This window comes from Herpailurus yagouaroundi, unplaced genomic scaffold (assembly GCF_014898765.1).
Source record: "Herpailurus yagouaroundi ecotype Mexico unplaced genomic scaffold, PumYag 182, whole genome shotgun sequence".
Classification (NCBI taxonomy): Eukaryota; Metazoa; Chordata; class Mammalia; order Carnivora; family Felidae; genus Herpailurus; species Herpailurus yagouaroundi.
The window spans coordinates 25,867,222-25,890,572 of record NW_024412413.1 but is presented as its reverse complement, the minus strand read 5'-3'; the positions used below and the strand labels follow the sequence as shown (position 1 = coordinate 25,890,572).

The 23,351-nt window shown below is 40.1% G+C and overlaps 1 protein-coding gene across 1 annotated transcript in view; it reads right to left on the bottom strand.

Annotated features, from left to right (window-relative positions):
* Positions 1 to 4,970: 4,970 nt before the first annotated feature.
* Positions 4,971 to 23,351, bottom strand: part of NDUFA12 (NADH:ubiquinone oxidoreductase subunit A12) — a 29,035-nt gene continuing 10,654 nt past the window's right edge. Inside the window, exon 4 of the mRNA XM_040491207.1 lies at positions 4,971 to 5,242. Within this exon, the coding sequence (XP_040347141.1) occupies positions 5,062 to 5,242 (181 nt within the window). The 3' untranslated portion in view covers positions 4,971 to 5,061. The remainder of the gene's footprint in view (positions 5,243 to 23,351) is intronic.

The window sequence follows — 23,351 nt, the reverse complement described above, 5'->3', positions numbered from 1 at the left end:
CTAGATTACTTTATTATGTCTATATGTATAGTGCCTTCACAGGTGTATTCAGTAAATGCTTAACACACAGAGTATTTACTGGAATTCTTTACTGGATTTACAGATTATTTACTGGGATAATTTTATTCATGCCTTTTCTCAAAAAGAAACAGTAAGTACTATGAAGAAGGTAAAGCAAGCAAATTTATATAACTGAAACTAAAATAATAGGATGTTTCACGGGAGCTCCTTTAGGTTAGGCAGACCCAGAACATCTTGTTGAGGTGATATTGGTAAACTGAGACATCAATGATAAAAAGGAGGAAGCAGTACAAAGATGTTACTGTTCCAGGCAGGAGGAAGAGCAAAGGCAAAGGCCCTGAGACCAGAGTGAACCTGGCTGTTTTCAGAATAGAAAGGCTGATGTGGCATACAAAATGGGTGATAGAGGGAGAATAGAGAAAGAGGAGGTCTGAGAAAGAGACGAGGGCACCTCATGAACACAAGCGGGGACTCCAGCTGACACGGGTTCATTGCCTCTCGTCTTTTCTGTGAAGAGAGTTTCTTGGCCAGGGGCACTCTCCTGTGTATGATGAAACAGAAGGCTTTTTTTTGTTTTTTGTTTTTTGTTTTTTTTTTTATTTTTTTTTTCAACGTTTTTATTTTTATTTTTGGGACAGAGAGAGACAGAGCATGAACGGGGGAGGGGCAGAGAGAGAGAGGGAGACACAGAATCGGAAACAGGCTCCAGGCTCTGAGCCATCAGCCCAGAGCCCGACGCGGGGCTCGAACTCACGGACCGCGAGATCGTGACCTGGCTGAAGTCGGACGCTCAACCGACTGCGCCACCCAGGCGCCCCTGTTTTTTGTTTTGAAGGTTTATTTACTTTGAGAGAGAGAGAGAGAGTGCACACATGCGCACGTGTGGGGGAGGGGCAGAGAGAGAGGGCGAGAATCCCAAGACTCTGAGCTAAGCACAGAGCCTGACATAGGACCTGAACTCACAAACTCTTGAGATCATGACCTGAACCGAAACCACGAGTTGGTTGCTTAACCAGCTGAGCCACCCAGGCGTCCCAAACAGAAGGCTTTCTAAGCCAAAGAATGTTGGTGCTGACCCAGATATACCAGACAAGGAAAGCAGATCCTCATTTAGAGTAAGTGCCTATTTCCTTGGAAACAAATCAAGCTCCCTCCAAAATGGAAGCAGTCCAATGAAATGAACTTGCCGTGATGAGGCTGCTGGTCTTAGATGTGTGTTTTATGTTGGCTTTCCCCAGAAGCTGGCATAGAGGCAAGGGTTTGTGCTCAGGTGATCCCTATAAACACTTAGCTGCTTTGCTCTAATCTTCCTGGACTGTGGGTCCAATTCTGAAGGTCCATTTGCTAAAGCTTGTCCCAAAACCTTCACACCGATTTTCAATGTTGCTTTTTTCAAGTCTTTGACCATATAATCGGTGATTGGTTATGTAACCGGACTCAGATCATGTTTCCTTCAAGTCAAAGTACATGATACAAGGCATTGCTTGAAATCCTGCCTACTGAGTGAGATTTGCCTTCTGCTGTCCTTCGAGATAACTGCTCACAGGGGCTGTGGTATACCAGAGTATGCTTGCAGCTGGCAGTAAATATTGTTCCACAATACCTATAAGCCAGGCTTGACTTTCTGCATTCTCAATTAGCCAACAACTCTCCACAAGAGCAAAGGGACAGATCGGTAGCAGCAGGTGTGGGAATAGGGTGGCACAGAGTGGGAACAGAGTGGGGAGAATTCTGCTCCCACAAACTAGAAGTGCCTTCCTGGCCTGCTCTGTTACCGTATGAGGTGACACAGTGCTATGGTAACTTAATCAGTAGGTGGATTAGAGCATACATGGTGTCCCATGGTCTCTAACATACCAGAACAAATGGAAGCTGTTTCTCAAAGGGAAAAGAGTAATCTTCCAAAATGGGGTCATGGCCTTGCTCCGCAGTCCTGTGGGCTTCCACTGTGACTCTTGCGGTTTCTGACTTCAGTGAGCATCCCGATCATCCCAATACTTGGAGAGCTGAGCAGCAGAGCTGCTTGGACTAAAGCCACCGAGAGAGACTATTTTTGCACTGCCAGGTTCTCAGGTCACCCGTAAATAAATAAGTGCAAGACACCTGTGTGCTATACGCTGTCCCTAAAATCCAGGGCGCCACAAAGTACCATGCCTTTCTTAGTTGTAGCAATTTGTCCTTAACACTGGAGGGGCCATCTCAACATGTGCCAGGCTACTGAATCCCTGAGGATTTTACTAAGAAGTCAAGTCCCTACATTTCTGGAAGAATCAGATTCATCTTTTGGTATATGTGTGTCTCACCGAGGCTTTAGGGTTTCCGGTATTGTCTGTTCTGCATCAACACAGTAGACTAATGTAACATCTTATGGTTCGGTGAGGCATTATGTGTCCTTGTGTAGCAGATGGCTGGACTTGACATCCGTGGGACAGATTTATAAAGCTATTTCTGTCCCTGCCATGTAAAAGCAAACAGCTGCTGATGGATTCTACAAACCAAAATGGATAAAAATGCAGTGGTTAGACCCATAGTTACCTCTCCAATGCCAGAGGCTATATTAAGCTGCTCCAATAAAGAGACCATTTCAGGAACAGGAGCTACAGTTTAGATCATCTTAAGATTAGTTTTATCGTACAGCCCACTGTCATTCTCCAAGACGATAACTCTTACTTACCAGTCAAATGGAAGTACACTGTCCCTTTGGGGATAGGACAGGAATGATCCGCATCTTTCTACCCTCTGATGGTTGTACTGACGTTGCACCCCAAAGAGATTCTGCTTTTTCACTTATTCTGGCAGGGAAGGAACACACAATGGCTTCTCCTTGTCCTTCTGCCACTGGAGCACTTACTCCTCAGGGCAGAGACCTAATGCTGAGGTTCTGCAAAGGATGTCCAGCCCATCTACACTTAGGAACTGAGGAAATAAACCAAGGGATGGATGGGGTGAAGACAGAAGAGTTCATGTTCCGGTGAAATGAGGGTCCCATCTGCCTCCCATGGTCTCTATTCTGACCAGTGAGTGGGCTATAGTGTTCTCTCTTCCCCCTAAAGTTGGGGCTAACTTGGAGCAAGTATCCGCGGATCCCTGAAAACTTTAGGTATTTCTCCATTCCAAGTATACATCACCTGAAGAAGCAGCTGGGCAGAAGGTTCATAGCACACATATCTACTATTAGGGCACGGCTCTTAAGTCGAGGGTTCTGGTCCTAAGAACTACCTCACACCTAGGAGTTAAGGGAGAAACTGTGATCTTCTAGCTTGACTCAAGCGCTCCTTACCTAGATCTGTAAAGTTGTTTACACACACACACACACAAATCAGGTTAAGACCTAAGGTGGCTGCCTGGTGCTCTCCTACCGGGAAGCCCTAAGATTACTTAAACATAGCCAGAGATTGCTGCAGCTCAGGTCATTTCCTAATTATCACCTCTTTCTACCTTTCCCCTCCCCATAAGTACTACACCCATTTTTCTCTAACAGGTGAACTTCCAGCATATCTGATCCATAAAGAATAGCAGCCAGGACAGAATTTCTAATTGCTCACAAGTCTGATGTGTCCCTAATGGCATTAGAAAACAATGTTTTGGGCCCTGACGGAACAGTTAGTGAAGTGGCAGACGGACAGAGAGTAGGAAATCCAATCTAGCACAGGCCAGCTTTTAGTGTTTGGTTCTGCTCTTCATTAATCGGCAAACTGCCCAACACAGCACAATGAATACAGTATCTCCTGAGGGCACCAAATATAATCTGATCCAGCTAAGTAAGGGATATTGAACAGTGAGGCTGTGAGCAACCTCTAGTGTCTTATGATCGAGAATGTTTCAGAAGAATGTTTGGTGTATTGATTTCTTTAGCTTAGTAATTCACAACCTTGGCTGCAAATGGATTCATCAGGTGGGGGAACACTGTGGGGAATGTTAAAAAATACTGGTGCCTGGATCCCAGCCTCAAAGATGATTTAGTAACTTGGATCTCTGTATTAAAAAAAACAAAACCAGAACCAAAATCACCCCAGGTAACCCTAATGTGTAGCCAATGACATTCTAACTTCTTCCAGATGTCCCTATATTAACAGTCAGTCCGTTCTATCCCTTCATTTTCATATAAGAACCCGAGGAGGTTAGCAAAGTCATGTAATTGCCCTGAGTTTTACTCAATGCCTGGAGTTGCGATTTGGGAATTGAGGTTCACTTTCTCCTGTAAGTTCTCCAGTGCTCTTGCAAGCAACCATCTGGTTTCAAATTCCTAGCATTTTTCTCCTCTCACCGTTAAATTGTTCTGTGGTGGCTGCTAACCAATATCCAAAGGCCTTCTCAGGGAGCTCATGAAAACTGGTGACTAAAGGCAATAATCTGATAGGCTGTCTGATCACCGAAGCTGCTAGCTTTCCATCCAGAATACAGAAGGGTGTTGCACTGCCTTTCCTAGTACCCAGATACGACCAATTCCGAAGATTCCACACTTCCCTGAAGGTCTTTTGTCTACAGCCCATTCTCTGGAACCAATCTGGATATTAGCTAAAGTTCTTTTATTTGCAAATAACAAGAAAAATCAATGATCCCAGTTAGCTTAAGGAAATCAGAATATATTGGAATGGATCCTGTGATAGTTCACAGGTCCAAATAAACAGTGAAAGAACCAAAACTCAGGAAATAGGAAATCCCTGATAACCTTCCCCTTAGAGAGCTACCATCAAAGCCATTCAGCTCTGGTGACTCAGCCTGTGTCCCACCATGTTTCAGATTCCCACACTAAAGTCTGTTGGACTCAGCTCAGCTTTAGGCCTTCCCCTGTCGGTCAACTATGTGAGGCAATGTCCTGAAGCACAGCCATGCCCGCGGCAGCAAGGAGGGAATACACCTCAACAGAGGTCTACTTCAATTACACGTTTGTAAGCTTCTATTTTGCAGTTCATAAATGACAAAGGTAAGGGCAAAAAGGCATAAAAGACATTGCTTAATCAAACAATTTTAATCAGTAAAAGTGCAATTACATGAAGAGCCCCATATTATACGTGTTTAAATTATTTTCCATCGTCTTTACTTGTAAGGTGTTGAAGGTGGGACCCACTCTTGAATCTTCTTTCTAGTGGTAGAATAAGGTACATATTGTTCTGGAGTGCCACTCACATTGAACTTATGGTTTGTCCAAATGAATTTACGAGCGGTAGGTGGTTTTGTTGTTGGAGGATCATCAGTCATAGAGTGAAGCCAACGATGCCTTAAAGAGGAAAAGAAAGACAATTATGAAGAGGCAGGATGGTGTGGTGGCAGGCGAGCTAAGCGGGCAGCTCTGGGGCTACTCTGTGGCTTGAGCTCAAATCTCAGCTCCCTCACTTACTAGCTGCACTTCTATGCCTTAGCTTTTTCAACTGAGCATCCTGACTTCTGAAAGATGGCATAAGGATGAAATGAGATAATACACATAAAGCCCCTAGAAAAATTCCTGTTCACAGTAGGTACTCAAAAGATGTTAGCTATTGCTTTTATTGTTACTATATTTCATCGTATCTACGACACTATCAATTTTCAAATATACACCATTTTATATGTTATCTCTAAGAAAAACATGCTGCCGATTAACTCATGATACTATTGATTATAATATGTACCCTAATTTTAGAGGTAAAAATGTATTTCAGAATTGATGAAATACAGCACTGCTATTAGATGCTAGAGGCTGATCTGGAGTTTCGGTATGCTCAGGCTGCTCTGGCTGATGAAGCTCTAATTTAAAACTGAGAGGCTCTTGCTGAAGAAGAGATCTCTGCAAGCACCTTAAATTCAAGCTGCAGATGAATACTACAGAACATACAATTTGTTATATTAAAAACATTAAATCACAGCCTAAAGTTCACAAGTATTTCAATTTTTAAGTGTTTAACAATTTAAAGGAAGCTGGGTGCATGGAGTAGAAAGGAAAAAGACAGTGAAGCTGTCGCTAAGGGCAGAAAAAGCAGGGATCAAAGTCCAAGGGACAAATAGAAGAACTGAGCAGGAAGCCACACTGAGTTTCTATGGGACAGGAAGTGGAAAGAGGATTCGTACCAGATTCCCCAAAGCTGGAAGCTCACAAGAAAGGATGATGTTATGGGAAAAGGGAATGAGGGGAGGGAACAGGCAGAGAAAGGCAGCTCCAAGAAAAAAAAAAAAAAGGAAGGGGGCATTTCCTAGCTATAGAGAAAAGGACAAGTAGAGGAGGTTTCAGTAAAATAAGACTACATTAATGAGAAAAGTTTATGATGCTACTTATGCTTAAGAATATGTTAGTAGTAATTGATAGATATAGCTAGGTATTGGCTAAAACCAAAAAGAGAGGAGATAAATTATTATTACTATTGCTTTATTTGTGTCTAAAGACATTGTATCATGATCAGCTAACACAATAAAGAATGAAGACATCTGTACACACTGGGTTGGTGTCTCTCTCACATCCTCCAACAGAAACTGGGGATTAGGGAAAATGACGTGGACCAGTAAACTGTGACTATGAACATGAGGCCCAACTGAGATGCTGGCAGGCAGTGAGACAGGCTCTACTAGCCACTCAAAGGAGGGATTAATTGTCAAAACTAAGGCTGATACTTGTCAAGGGGCTTTATGTAAGCTTAAGGCACAACAGAAATATTTAACTTTTACCTTGCTGAGGCAGCTTAACTAATTTATGTGAACAAAATAACAGAAAAATTTTATTTAAATAATTGCTGTCAAGACTCTTGAAGGTTAAAATGATATTTAAGAAAACAGAGTCCAAATCTGATATATGTCTATCCAGTTACTTAAATGAGGGACTGAAGATCTCAGGGAGAAATAGAAAATGCTCAAGAAAACTAAAAAATATTTTTACCATAATACATAAAATCTGAAAATGTTTATCCAGCAAGGCTACAGGCAAGAATCAAGGAATGAGTGAGCAACAATTTATTCTCATGATGGCAGTATAAAGAGCTATAAGAAACAAGAAAATGTTTATAATCTGCTAGATTGATGTAACCTTTCTGTTGTTGTTGGTATAGTATTATTAAATAAAGGCTAAATAAGTCATACCTTCTAGATTTCCACACCAGTTTTTGCAAAGCAGATTTTCAGCTGGGTCATTAAATTTTTTTTAGTATTTGTTTGTTCATGCATTCATTTTTTAGAGAAAGAGAGAGAGCACACAAGTGAGGGAGAGGGGGAGAGGCAGAGAGAATCCTAAGCAGACTGTGCTGTCAGCACAGAGCCAGACGTGAGGCTCGAACTCCTGAAACGTGAGATCATGACCTGAGCCAAAATCAAGAGTCAGACACTCAACTGACTAAGCCACCCAGGCATTAAATAATGTTTTTTTTTAATGGATATGAAAGACTAAAGAAAAACATGATTGTTTTTTGAGGTAAAAATGTTCATCATACTAAAACTAGTATTCTTTCCCACTTTAGTTTATGAAGCATATCCACACATACCAGTTACTTACTTCATGCTAATCTAAGTATCTCATATTTCAAAACTGAGTAAACAGAATTGAAATGACTTTCCCAAGGTCCCAAAGCACATATGCCACCAAGCTGAGGCTTGAACACAGCTTCTCAATGGTTGAAGAGAACCTTCTGGTCAAGAGACTTAAATTACAATCAAGAGATGAAATAGGGTTAGGATTATGATAGCATCTAAGTATCTGCCAAAATCCTGAGAGCTATCTAAATAACCCCAGGATGGGAATGATAAATCTAACATGTAAAAGACAAAAATAGTTCATCACAAGATAGCCAACTCAAACCTTGTTGGCTCAGTAACTGTTATTTCTAAATGCAAGCTGAATCAAAATCCCAACGGGGTTTGACAATTATATTTCTATGGATCAGCTGAAAGCCTACCCAAGAAAATTTTGAAAACCCCCAACAATCAGGAAGAATGGCATTATCAGACATTAAAGGTTGCAAACATTAGAATGGTATAAAAACTGGTAAAAAAGAACAATAATATGGAATAAAATTCTCCAAACAGACTAAAGTATATATAAGGTAAGGCTGGCATTTCAAATTATTGGGGCAACTAAATATTTTTCAACAAATTATGCTAGAACAATGAATTTTGTTGAAAAGAAATCAAGTTAGATTTCCCTAGGCATACATCAAAATAGATTCCAGACAGATTAATAATGCTCAGATACAACATGAGTGAATATTTATATTCATAAAATATTGATATCTATAGAATGTGAAGAACCATTTCCAAGATTAACATTAAAAGCAAAAAGGCATAAAGAAAGAGTGTTAATTCTACTACATAAAAACTGAAATGTCTACATCAAACAAGATTAAAGGATAAAACAAATGGGGAAATATTTGTCATATACAGAAAAGTAGTTCACCTATCATTACAAATCAGAAAGAAAAAGTCAAATGTCCACAGGAAAAATGGACGAAAGCCATTAAAGGATGAATCATAAAAGAAAAAAGTAAAAATGGCAAACACAAAAAGCTCAATCAAGGCAATGCAAAATAAAGTCAGATATAGTTATATTTTTATTTGCTGAACTGGCAAAGATTTTAAAAAGTAGTAATACCCAACACTGATGAAATTATAGAGACTAACACTCACATACAACTGAATGTATATACACTAAGAATATAAATCGAGGGCAATTTGGCAAGAAGTACCGAACACTTTCAAAACATGTTCATTCATGGATGCAACAATTTTACCCACAGAAATGTGCCTTAAGGAAATGGAGACATGTGGGTAAATGTTTAAGAACAAGGTCACTGACCACAGCTTTATTTATATTAGTGAAAAAAATGGAAAGAATAAAACCAAGAATGAAACGGAATACTTAAATAATTCATGACATAGGGGTGCCTGGGTGGCTCAGTCAGTTGAGCATCCGACTTCGGCTCAGGTCACAATCTCACAGTTCCTGAGTTCGAGCCTTGCATCGGGTTCTGTGCTGACAGCTCAGAGCCTGGAGCCTGCTTCGGATTCGGTATCCCCCTCTCTCTCAGCCCCACCCCTACTTGTGCTCTGTCTCTGTCTTTCAAAAATGAATAAACATAAAAAAAAAATTTTTTTTTAAATAATTCATGACATATACATGACAAAAGACTAAAACATCATTAAAAATTGTATTACAGAGAATATTTTATGACTTTGAGAAAATGTTCACCATATGTTAAGTTTAAATGGCAGATTATTCACTTAATTTATTTAACAGTATTTACATAGCATTTATAAGTCATGGATACCATTCTAAGTACTTTTTAAAAAAAAATTTTTTTTAACGTTTTATTTATTTTTGAGACAGGGAGAGACAGATGATGAACAGGGGAGGGTCAGAGAGAGGGAGACATAGAATCTGAAACAGGCTCCAGGTTCTGAGCTGTCAGCACAGAGCCTGATGTGGGGCCCGAATTCACGGACTGTGAGATCATGACCTGAGCCAAAGTCGGCCGCTCAACCAACTGAGCCACCCAGGTGCCCCTCTAAATACTTTACAAATATTAACTCCTTTAATCCTTATAACAACTCTATGAGATAGATATTATTATCCCAATTTAATAAATGAGGAAACTGGGGTACATTATTAAAAACTTGCCCAAGGTAGTAGAGCTAGAATTTAAACCCAGGCTACCTCTTCAAAAGGCCTACTTAACATTAAAAACAAAAACAAAAGGATTTGTATGAATAGAAAAAGAGATCAGAAGAATATATATCAAAATGTTGAGATGCCTGGGTGGCTCAGTCGGTTAAGCTCCAACTCTTGATTTCAACTCAGGTCATGATCTCATGGTTCATGAGCTTGAACCCTGTGTCAGGCTCTGTGCTGACAATGTGGAGCCTGCTTGGGATTCTCTCTTTCCCTCTCTCTCTTTGCCCCTCCCCCATTCATGCTCACTCACTCTGTCTCTCAAAATAAATACTTTAAAAAATATGTCAAAATGTTAACAGTGATTTGTCTGTGTGAATGGTTTGTCTGTGTGATAGGATAATAGGTTATTTTTGTTTCCTTTGTTACTTTCTGAATTTCCTATAATGAACATGTACTACTTTATAAGAAGAAATTAAGCTATTAAAAAGAAAAATCCTTCTTCTAATTCAGACCAATTATAGGCAGTTTTAAAATCTTCCCCAAGTCATTTGTCTTTTACTTTGAGACCATAAATAGGTCCTGTCCATTTCTAATCTAACTCCATTTCATACCACTTAAGCCACCATTTCTTTTGTTAAAAAATCACTCAATCTAGGGGCACTTGGGTGGCTCGGTCGATTAAACATCCAACTTCAGCTCAGGTTATGATCTCACGTTTCGTGGTGAGATAGAGATAGAGACTATCTCTAGCATGTACTATATACACTGACAACCTTTGAACACAATAAAGATTTATTCTGGAAACTGAAATTAAGAGCAGTTCCTTCTGCCCCAAGACTAATAGGTAGTTTATTTCCTTATTTCCAGCTATGAAAATTGCCAACAACCCATCTTTGAAAAATGTTAGAATCACCAAAAACCATAAAATCCCTAGGAATAAATAAAACCAGGAAGGTGAAAAATCTATACACTGAAAACTACTGAAAGCTTATGAAAGAAATTGAATAAGACACAAAAAAATGGAAAAAAGATTCCATGCTCCTGGATAGGAAGAACAAATATTGTTAAATGTTGATACTACCCAAAGCGATTTACATATTCAATGCAATCCCTATCAAAATAACACCAGCATTCTTCAGAGAGCTAGAACAATCCTAAAATTTGTATGGAACCAGAAAAGACCCCAAATAGTCAAAGCAATCTTGAAAAACAAAACCAAAGCAGGAGGCATCACAATCCCATAATTCAAGCTATACTACAAAGCTGTAATCATCAAGATGGTATATAACTGGCACAAAAACAGACACTCAGATCATTGGAACAGAATAGAGAACTCAGAAATGGACCCACAAATGTATGGCCAACTAATCTTTGACAAAGCAGGAAAGAATATCCAATGGAAAAAGACAGTCCATTCAGCAAGTGATGCTGGGAAAACTGGACAGCAACATACAGAAAAATGAATCTGGGCCACTTTCTTACACCATACACAAAAATAAACTCAAAATGGATGAAAGACCTCAATGTAAGACAGGAAGCCATCAAAATCCTCAAGGAGAAAGCAGGCAAAAACCTCTTTGATCTTGGCCACAGCAACTTCTTACTCAACACGTCTCCGGAGGCAAGGGAAACAAAAGCAAAAATGAAGTACTGGGACCTCATCAAAATAAAAAGCTTCTGCACAGTGAAGGAAACAATCAGCAAAACTAAAAGGCAACCGACGGAATGGGAGAAGATAGTTGCAAACGATATATCAGATAAAGGCTTAGTATCTAAAATCTATAAAGAACTTATCCAGCTCAACACCCAAAACACAAATAATCCAGTGAAGAAATGGGCAAAAGACATGAATAGACACTTCTCCAAAAACATCCAGATGGCCAACCGACACATGAAAAATGCTCCACATCACTCATCACCAGGGAAATACAAATCAAAAACACAATGAGATACCACCTCACACCTGTCAGAAGGGCTGACATTAACAACTCAGGCAATGACAGATGTTGGCGAAGATGCGGAGAAAGATCTCTTTTGCATTGGTGGTGGGAATGCAAGCTGGTTCAGCCCCTCTGGAAAACAGTACGGAGGTTCCTCAAACAATTAAAAATAGAACTACCCTATGACCCAGCAATTGCACTACTAGGTATTTATCCAAGGGACACAGGTATGCTGTTTCTAAGGGACACATGCACCCCAATGTTTATAGCAGCACTGTCAACAATAGCCAAAGTATGGGAAGAGCCCAAATGTCCATCGATGGATGAATGGATAAAGAAGATGTGGTATACACACACACACACACACACACACACACACACACACACACACACAATGGAGTATTATTCGGCAATCAAAAAGAATGAAATCTTGCCATTTGCAACTAACTATGTGGATGGAACTAGAGGGTATTACGCTAAGCAAAATTAGAGAAAGATAAATATCATATGACTTCACTCATATGAGGACTTTAAGATACAAAACAGATGAACATAAGGGAAGGGAGGCAAAAATAATATAAAAACAGGGAGGGGTACAAAACATAAGAGAGTCTTAACTACTGAGAACAAACAGAGGGTTATTGGAGGGGTTGTGGGAGGGGGATGGGCTAAATGGGTAAGTGGCATTAAGGAATCTATTCCTGAAATCATTGTTGCACTATATGATAACTTGGATGTAAATTAAAAAAATAAATTAAATTAAAAAAAAGTGAGAACTGACCTTAAATGAAGCACTGAATAGTAAGTGAAATGTATTCAACAAAAGCTGAACTTTAAAAATCAAAATCTTGGGGCGCCTGGGTGGCACAGTCGGTTAAGCATCCGACTTCAGCCAGGTCATGATCTCGCGGTCCGTGAGTTCGAGCCCCGCGTCAGGCTCTGGGCTGATGGCTCGGAGCTTGGAGCCCATTTCCGATGATGTATCTCCCTCTCTCTCTGCCCCTCCCCCGTTCATGCTCTGTTTCTCTCTGTCCCAAAAATAAATAAAAAACGTTGGAAAAAAAAAATCAAAATCTTGTCTTCTGCATATAATTAATACACTTTGACAGAGAAATGTTATAGAGTAATATTCTGTAACACAGGAAAATCTACCTAAGCAGGCAGTCTGCAGTTCTTAGAGCACAGTGGCTTAATATTCTGATTTTCTGGAGCAGAAAATAAAACACTAGGAAGGATCTGTTTTGAAAAGAATCTCGCAGCATAGTGTACTGAGTAACACTCATTTTGGTTCAGGTCAAGTAGTATTTTACACAACACCCCTGACCCGAAAGAGGCTGGATTAAGCAGATGTACCCAAAGGAAGACATCCTCTGCTGCTGATAGCTGGCACCTTATTCAGGGGAATATTTTTAAAAGACTATAACAAAACAAATGATTCAGTGGGAAAAGGTATTAGAAAGGACAGGTTGGGGCACCTGGGTGGCTCAGTTGGTTAAGTGTCTGTCTCTTGATTTTTGGCTCAGATCATGATCTCATGGTTTGTGAGTTCGAGCCCTGCATCAGGCTCCACATTTACAGTGCAACAGCCTGCTTGGGATTCTCTCTCCCTTTATCTCTGCCTCTCCCCTAATCACCTGCAGGCTCATGCAAAGACAGGTTAAAGTCAGAATAGAATTCATATGTAAATCTACCTTCAAATTCAAATACAAGTTGTAAAAGAAGTGACAGAGGTAGCATTTCTGGATCAACTAGAAGAAGCAAAGACAATTACTGTATTCAAATTACAAAATTAGGGGCGTCTGGGTGGCTCAGCTGGTTAAGTGTCCAACCCTTGATCGCAGCTCAGGTCTTGATAACAGGGTCATGAGTTCAAGCCCTGCATTGGGCTCTGCGCTGGGTGTGAAGTGTACTTTAAAAAAAACAAACAAACAAAAAAAACCAAAAAAAACCAAAGGTTGTTTCAAGTAAGACAGTATATCTACATTCATTCAACAATTTTTTTTTAAATTCTTGAAATGTTTTTATTTATTTTTGGGAGACAGAGAGAGACAGACAGTGCCGGCAGGGGAGGAGCAGAGAAAGAAGGAGACACAGAATTTCAACCAGGCTCCAGCATCTGAGATGTCAGCACAGAGCCTGACGCGGGGCTTGAACCCACAAACTGTGAGATCATGACCTGAGCCAAAGTCGAACACTTAACCGAATGAGCCAGCCAGGCACCCCTCATTCAACAAATATTTATTGAGCATCCACTATGTGTTAAACACCATTTTAGGCATTAGCGACACAGCAGTGAACAAAGTTGCTATGATCAAGAAGCATGGTAGTTGGGGAAACAATAAATTAAATACTCTATAACAAAACACCAGGCAGAGATAAGTGCTACCAAGGAAAACACTAGAGCAGGGGAAGAGGACACAGTGTGAAAGGAAAGGGCTCTTCTGGATAGGGTAGACTGAGGAGCCACCAGAGGACGCACTTGTATAAGGTAAAGGTGTGACCCATGTTGGATCTGGGAAAACAGGTGGTACAGAGTGACTGAGGTGGGTATGCTCACCATTCAAAGGAAAGTGAGGACAAAGTGGCTACGTCAAGAGTTGGCAGGGCAGTGAACAGGACAGTGTATGCAGAGCCTGGCAGGGCCAACAGCACACAAGGCCTTGTAAGGAGTTGGGGTTTTCACTGTCATCATGACAGGAAACTAATGTAGAGTTCTGAGCAGAGATTTGTAAAATAACCACTCCAATCACTGAGTATGTGGAGAATACTAGTGCGCTGCAAGAATGTAATCAGACCAGTTGGAAGGTTGTGGTAGAAGTTTCCAGCAAGAGTTAACTGTGGTTTGGACCAGGGTAATAATGACAGAAGTAGTGATCAGATGTGGGACATATTCAGAAAGTAATCACATGGAACCTGCTGATTGACTGGATATTAGAGAAAAAAGACCTGTGAGGACAACCCTTAAGTTTCTAGCGTGATTAAACATGAGTCATTTAAGGGCTTAAGAACATTTTGCTTGATAGGTCTGTTCATCTACCTATGTTGGGCATTTGAAGATATTGAAAAAATATATATCCTACATTTATAATTGTGACCTAAAATGTTGAAAGGAATGTAATTAACTAAACTGGAAAAAGGAGATAATTGTTTAGGAGATTTTAATCCTTTCCATTTGAGTTTATCAAACAAGAGAAAATAATTGTTCTTTATTTTTATGCAAAAATGTTCAATTTACTAATCTTGTTATCCTATTTATAAATTGGACCTCAAGGCTGAAGAACAAGTAGGTTTTAAAAATTGCAGCTGTAACTCTTAATTACAGGGAACAATCAGATGGTTACCAGAGGGGAGTTGGTCGGGGGATGTGTTGAACAGGTGATGAGGATTAAGGAGTGCATTTGTGATGAGCACAGGCTGGTGCAGGGAGGAATCACTACACCCCTGAAACTAACAGTTCACCGTATGCTAACAATACTGGAACTAAAATAAAAAATGATAATAGATTGCAGCTGTAATAAACAGTATATTCATTTTAAATCCAAATTTCCATTAATCTTTATATGATTAGATATATAATCAAAAGCCCCTTAGACGCTAAAAATCTCAAACTGACAAGCAGAATATTTAGTGAAATGGGGAAAATGTTTGTGATTTATTAAGTGAGAAAAGGAGGCCAGCAAACAAAATACTGTTACACACACATATCTATATATAGTTATTTATAATCACAAACCTTCTTCTAAAGAGGGCATGATCAACAAATCGTAATCTGTTCTCCACACTGTGATCCATTTGAAACATTCCTTCTCTTTAAATGCAGATCCTCAGGGGTGCCTGGGTGGCTCAGTGAGTTAAACGTCTGACTTCAGCTCAGGTCATGATCTCATGGCTCATGGGTTCGAGCCCTGTGTTGAGCTCTGTGCTGACAGCTCAGAGCCTGGAGCCTGCTTTGGATTCTGTGTCTCCCTCTCTCTCTGCCCCTCCCCCGTTCATGCTCTGTATCTCTCTCTGTCAAAAATAAACAAACATTAAAAAAAAAAAAGAAAATGAAAAAAAAATAAATGTTAACAGTGTTTATTTCTAGGCCAAGGAGTTTATTTTTATTTCCACTGCATGTATCTCTGGGTTTTCCAAGTTTTCTATAACAATTACACATTTTTATAATTAGAAAAAAATTAACAGTAATTGTACTGATTGTTTTAATAACCTGGAAATTTGCTTATAATATTAAGAGAAAAAAAACTGAATATGATTATGGACACAACAATGACATAAAACATTATTTAAAAGGACTAAAGGAAATATGCCAAATGTCGACAGTTGTCTCTCAGGGGTTATGTAGATTATCCCTGGCCCCTGCCAGATTCTTTAAACTTTTCTGGTCTCTCACATTCTTAAGAACAGATTCCATTTAGACTCCATGAACTTCATACTGCCAAATCAAATGGATGCTTCTCTGTCCTTACTTATCTCAAGGAATCTCTCAGCATCAATCAATTCAGCTAGCCTTCTCATCTTTGTTGAAACACTAGTCTCTCTTGCCTTCCCTCTTACCTTGCTAGGTACTTCTCATTTTTCTTTGCCAGCTCAACCTCTGTCCTAAACTCCAGATTTATATACCAGCTGGTCACCTGACACATCTATTCTCTTGGATTTCTGATAGGTATCTCAAATTTACTATATCCAAAGAGAATGTGACCGCAATCCTCCACTCCCCATCCTACTCTTCTCCCAGTCTTCCCATCCCAGTGAATGGTGACACCATCCAACCTCTCAAACCTAAACCTATGAAGCAACTTTGATTCCTATCATGCTCAGTCTCCCTAACTTGCACCCTATTCTTTCTACAAAGGCATCTAGAACATCATATGCTAACTGAAAAAAAGCTGACCACAAGGAAAAGGGATCCTCACAAGAGTAAAAACAGGTGTTAATTACGCTATGGCTATGGAAAAATCTTCAAGGCAAAAATAATTTTCTGTTAAAAATAGGAAATTTTCAACATACACTATTATTTGGAAAATAGTGTATTTATTGTATTACTTCAGTAATTTAACCATTAATCTTAATAAGAAAAATCAATATACAAGGAGAGACTGGCTGTACTATATTGAGGGAGAAAAGATGTTACTTAGAAATGAACAGAAGGTGCCACCAAGTGGGGAAAAAAGTATACACATAGTAGAGAAAAATCTAGGTAAGCCATATTTGTTTAACTTGATTTAAAGGATTTCAGGGTTCCAACACTTCAAAAAAACTCTTGATAGAAGTAGAAACAGTAATTTTATACTATTACGCATAAAAGAGCCCAAATTTTCCACCATTTTACTCTCAACATTTTCCTTTGTCAAATTTTATACAGATACTAACTACTTTCTTGGTTTATCTGTCCCTAATTCTTTTGTTTTTAATTTTTTTTAACGTTTATTTATTATTGAGAGACAGAGAGACACACAGCATGAGCAGGGGAGGGGTACAGAGAGGGGGAGACACAGATCTAAAATAGGCTCCAGGTTCTGGGCTGTCAGCACAGAGCCCGATGTGGGGCTCAAACTCACAAACTGTGAGATCGTGACCTGAGCAGAAGTCAGTCACCCAACCAACTGAGCCACCCAGGCACCCCAATCTGTCACTAATTCTATGCAAAAGCTAACAAGCATAAAAATGAAAATAAAGGGGGCGCCTGGTGCTCAGTCAGTTGAGTGTTCCACACTTGATTTCAGCTCAGGTCACGATCTCAGGGTCATGGGATCAAGCCCCATGGCTCCGTGCTGAGTGTGGAAGCTGCTTAAGATTTTCTCTGTCTCAAAATAGTAAGGAAGGAAGGAAATGAAGGAAGGATGGAAGGGAGGAAGGAAGAAGGAAGGAAATAAAGACTTTGGTGCATTACTGTATAGCTGGTGGCTATAGAGATAAAATTAAGGATAATCAAAATGGTGTAAGAGTATAATGGCATAAAAGACTATTTGTGATCTACTGAAATACTTTGAGTATTCTGTTCAGTCACGTTAAGCTCATATAAACTCCTGAAAAAGAAATTAAAATCTCACTGCTGATTCTATAAGAGAATAGAACTTACATAAGAAAATAAACGTATTATAAGGGGCACCTGGGTGGCTCAATCGGTTGAGCATCCAACTTCAGCTCAGGTCATGATCTCACGGTTCGTGGGTTTTCAAGCCCTGCATTGGGCTCTGTGCTGACAGCTCAGAGCTGGGAGCCTGCTTCAAATTCTGTGTCTCCCTCTCTCTCTGTCGCTCCCCTGCTCATGCTCTTCTGTCTCTCTCTCTCTCAAAAATGAATAAACATTAAAAGATTTTTTTAAGAAAATAAAAGTACTGTAACAAAGAAAAAATAACAGACATTCAATTATAGTACAGTCTACCAGCTAGCATTCATTAAATGACTATCAACTCCAAGATAGCAAGGACCATCTATTTTGTTTACCACTGTGAATGTGTAAATCTATCAGTGCATGATACATACTGGGATGCTTAACATTTGTTGAATAAGTGATTTGTAAGCTGAGTACTGTGCTAGGTTCTAGGCATTCAGTTTTTTATTTTCAAGGTACATGGAGCTCCACTGCCCATCCAGACATTCACATCAGCACATACACCTTTTGTTTATCTACTGGTAGACCCTACAGCGTCACTAGCTGCTGACAGTGAAAGAAATGAAGGCCTTGCGATGAGATAAAGTGAACTCTTTTTCCCACAAGATTTCTAATGTTCCCACTAGATTAGGGAACAGTATGTGAACCACGGAAGTTCACTGAAGAAATTCCCTGTTTCTAGGATAAACACTTGACACTTCAGGAGGGAATCCTTCTCTAGTTGAGATTATGCAGCTACCCTACAGACTCATATACTACCACAGGCCATCTCCAGCACCAGACGTCTCAGAAAGAGGACAGAACTACAGCTCACCCCGTAGGCAATATCAGGTGTTCCTCTCATTGGGAGACTTTGCGATAGTTCGTGCAGGTGACAGCTGCTCACCCTGCTGTTCAGGACCCATTTTCTTGGACTCCCTAGGCTCAAGTGAGAGGAGAGCCACATCAGGTGCAGGAGCTGCCCTGACTTAAAGGCTTCATGCTCTACAAAAACTAACACCTCTAATAACAACAACTCCACAGGCGCAGCTTCAGGATTCCCATTCTCACAAGGGACATCCCAGATCTAAGAGCAGCAATACACAAGGAAGCTCAAACAGCTAACTCACCAGGCATTTATAATTGCTCTCATCCAGATGCAATGTACCAATCAAGGATCAATTTTGTCTAGCAGTATATAGTAGTCCCCCTCCTTGTTTGCAGGGGTTAAGTTCTAAGATCCCCAGTGCATGCCTGAAACTGTGGATAGTACCAACCCTTATAAATACTATGCTTTTTCCTACATTTACACACCTGGGATAAAGATTAATTTATAAATTAGTCACAGTAAGAGACTAACAACAATAACTAATAGTAAAATAGAACTGTAATATAGTAAGTTATGTGAATATAGTTCCCTCCTCTCAAAATATTATTGTACCATTCTCACCCTTCCTCTTGTGATGTGAGATGATAAAACACTTTTCTGATGAGAGGAAGTGCAGTAAATGACGCAGGCATTGTGACATAGTGTTAGGCTACTACTGACCTTCTGACCACACATCAGGAGATCACCTGCTTCTAAACCATGGGTGACCAGGGGGTGACTGAAACCATGGAAAGCAAAACCGTGGATAAGAGGGGACTCCTGTAGTTGCTACAATCAAATCTGGTTTCCAGGGAAACAAAGCTAGGCATTTAACTGAAGATCAGATTCACTTAACCCTTTTACCTACAATTCACTAAGTTCCATTGTATACTACACTAGGTAAAATGACAATGAAGTTCTATCTCCATCACCAACCTCTATCCTGACCTAAAGACTAGTGTTTAACTGTCTACCCACCATTCCCACTTGGTTTTCTAATAGGCATCTCCTACTTAACATAGACAAAGTAGAATTCTTCATTACCCCTTCCAGTTCTGCTTCCCCCACCCTACCCGATCTTCCTCACCTCAGTTACCACCAGTAGTTCAGGCCAAAAATCTTGAAGTCATCCTTGACTTTTTTCTCTCAAAATTCACTCCATCAGCAAATCCTCCATTTTACTTCAAAATATACCCCTGCGGTAGGCAGTCTCTAGGATGGCCTCCGTGACCACAGCCTCTGAGTATACATACCCTTGTGTAATCCTCTATGGATAACAGAAAATATATATACTGGTCTCTGTACCCCACTCCTGGCACAAAGCTCCTGAGACTTTTGTAACTTCCTAATGATAACACTAGGAGCATCTATTGTTTTAATATTTGTCTTTTTTTTTTTTAATATTTTATTTTTTTGGCGCTTGGGTGGCTCAGTTGGTTAAGTGTCTGACTTCGGTTCAGGTCATGACCTCTCTGTTTGTGAGTTCGAGCTTTGCATCAGGCTCTCTGCTGTCAGCATAGGGCCCACTTTGGATGCTTTGTCTCCCTCTCTCTGCCCCTGCCCCTCTGCCTTGCACATGCTCTCTCTCTCAAACATAAATATTAAAAAAATATTTTTTTAAAGATTTTATTTTTTAAGTAATCTCCACACCTAACATGGGGCTGGAACCCACGACCCTGAAATCAAGAATCACACATTCCACCGACTGAGCCAGCCAGGTGCCCCTTAATATCTGTCTTTGATCTGACCCTGACACAGGGCTCCCAACACTCTCATAAATTCCTGAGTAATAAGAGCAGTAGGAGCATCTCTTGTTCTAATGAGGTGACTCTAGATAGGCTTCAAGATGGTCCTGGATGAGGGTAGTCACCAGGAAGACCAAGCCATGATCAAAAGCTTGGAATTTTCAGCTTCACCCCCTAACCTCCTGACCAATCTATAGCTGGCTGCTCAGAAGCACTGGGCTTGTGAGTGGCATTAGAGGAAGAGGTAGAGGGGGCAGTCTTGTGGGACTGAAACCTTACCTGTTGTGGGATCTGACACTATCTCCAGATAGACAGTGTCAAAAATGAGTTAAACTGTAGGACACCCAGCTGCTGTCAGAGACTTTCTTGTTGTTGGGGGGGGGGGGGGGAAATCCCTACACATTTGGTAACCAGAAGTATCGGAAGTGAAGTGTCTGGTATGTAAAGGAGACTCACAAGAGAAACACACAGCAGGGAAGAGTTTTTCCCTACTAGGGAAGAAAGAAACTGAGGTTTTTTTCCCCCACTTTCATCCACTTTCCATGAGTATGGGCTGTATTTACTGACTCATTTCTAATAAAAAGAACGCAGCATTAAGTGTAGGATGTTACTTCTGAGATTAGGTTTTAAAAGACTGGCTTAATGTAACACCATGTTAACTATACTTCCAAAAAAAAAAAAAAAAAGGAAAAATACACACGCACACACGCACACGACTGTGGCTTCCATCTCAGGTGTTCTCTTCACTTGCTCTTAAGAAGCCAGCTGCCACAAGAGATGGCCTTGTGGAGAGGCCCACATGAGTGAGCGCGGAAGCAAATCTCTGAAGTCTGTCTGCAGCCACGTGAATGAATTTGGCTATGGAGGTGACTGCAGCCTCAAACGATATCTCGAGTGCAGCTTCGTGAAAGACCCTAAACCAGAGGCATCTAGCTAAGTTGCATTCAATTCCTTACCCACAGAAATCATGAGAGATACTGTTTATTGTTTTAAGCTAAATTTAAGATAATCTGTTAACACAGTAATGGATAACTGGTACAGTCCCCAAACTCACAACTCGCAGCACTAGCACGTTAGTTCAGCAATCAGCCTGCTCCAACACTGCCCCCCCTTCCTCATTCTTCACGGCAATGACACAGATGCTTTAAAAATGTAAATCACAGGGGGCTCTTGGGTGGCTCAGTCGGTTAAGTGTCTGACTTCGGCTCAGGTCACGATCACCCGGTTATGGGTTTCAGCCCTGTGTCAGGCTCTGTGTTGACAGCTCAGAGCCTAGAGCCTGCTTCGGATTCTGAGTCTCCCTTTCTCTGCTCCTTCCCCACTCATGCTTTGTCTCTCTCTCTCTCTCAAAAATAAAATAAAATGGTCAACAGACACACAAAAAGATGCCCAACATCATTAATCATCAGGAAAATGCAAATCAAAACCAAATGAGATATCATCTTAGAGCTGTCAGAATGGCTAGCAACAAAAAGATGAGAAATAACAAGTGTTAGCAAGGATATGGAGAAAAAGGACTCTTGTGCACTGTTGGTAGAAATAAAATTGGTACAACTACAGTGGAAAACGGTATGGAGCTTCCTCAAAAAATTAAAAATTAAATTACCATATGATCCAGTAATTCCACTACTGGATACTCACCCAACAAAAACAAAAACACTAATTGAAAAAGATATATGTACCCCTACGTTAAGTGCAGCATCATTTACAATAGCCAAGACATGAAAGCAATTCAAGTGCCCATCCAAAGATGAATGGATAAAAAAGATGTGGTGTACAAATGCAGTAGAATATTACTTGGTCGTAAAAAAAGGAATGTGATCTTACCATCTGTGACAACAGATGGGACGGACCCAGAGGGTATTATGTTCAGCAAAATAAGTCAGACTAGAAAAGACAAATACCATATGATTTCACATATAAGGAACTAAAATATACAAAACATACAAAAAACAAAACAAACAAAAAGCAGAAATGGACCCATAAATACAGAGAACAAACTGATGGTTGCCAGAGAGTATGGGGGTAGGGCGATAAGTGATATAGGCGAAGAAGAGCAGGAAAATAAGTCAAGTCAGTAAATAAATAAGCAAATGGAACAAGCATAGTAATGAATTATAACTCATTGATTATAACAGGAGTTCATACTGATACAATAAACGAGTAGACTGAAAGTTTGATGAGTAATGGGAAACTTAAATAACTTCAAAGTTCCTCTACACAAAATGCTAATTAATTGCAAAGGGAAAACTTTAGAAAGGAGAAACTTCGCAGATATACCCTATTCAAGTGAGAAGATATCATCAGTAATAGGACTAATCAAAATAGGGTGCCACCTAATGGGACACTGCTTCTGTGAAATTTCTGCCAAAGACATAATCTGAATCTAGTCATGAGAAAACACTTGACAAACCCACACTGAAGGACTTTCTACAATATAACTGGCCTGTAGGGGCGCCTGGGTGGCTCAGTTGGTTAAGCGTCCAACTTCAGCTCAGGTCACAATCTCAGGGTTCGTAAATTCCAGCCCTGCATCGGGCTTTGTGCTGACAGCTCAGAGCCTAGAGCCTGCTTCGGATTCTGTGTCTCCCTCTCTCTCTGCTTCTCCCCCACTCATGCTCTGTCTCTCTCTCTCTCCTTCAAAAATAAATAAAAACATTAAAAAAATAATAACTGGCCTGTAACTTTGAGAAGTGTGAAGGTCATGAAAATTAAGGAAAAGCAAAGGAACAAATCCAGTGTTAAAGAGACTAGAGAGAAATGAGATCCACATGAAATGCACAATTAGACCCTCTGGCTATAAAAGACATTTGTTGGCACAACTGATGAAAACTAAATGGGATCTGAAGATGATATGACTCTTAATTTCCCGACTTTGACGGGCAAATTGTGGTTACATAGGAGAATATCCTTGTTTGTAGGAATTACACACTGGAGTATTCAGGACATCCTTTGGGAACTTACTTTGAAATGATTCATATACTTCCAACTCTTCAGGAAGTTTAGGATTGTTCCCAATTAAAAAAAAAATTATAAAACAGATCACATCCTACTTTACCTTCCAGTGACTTTCAAAGAAATTTAGGGAAAAAAAGGCAAAAAAGCATGGCTTACC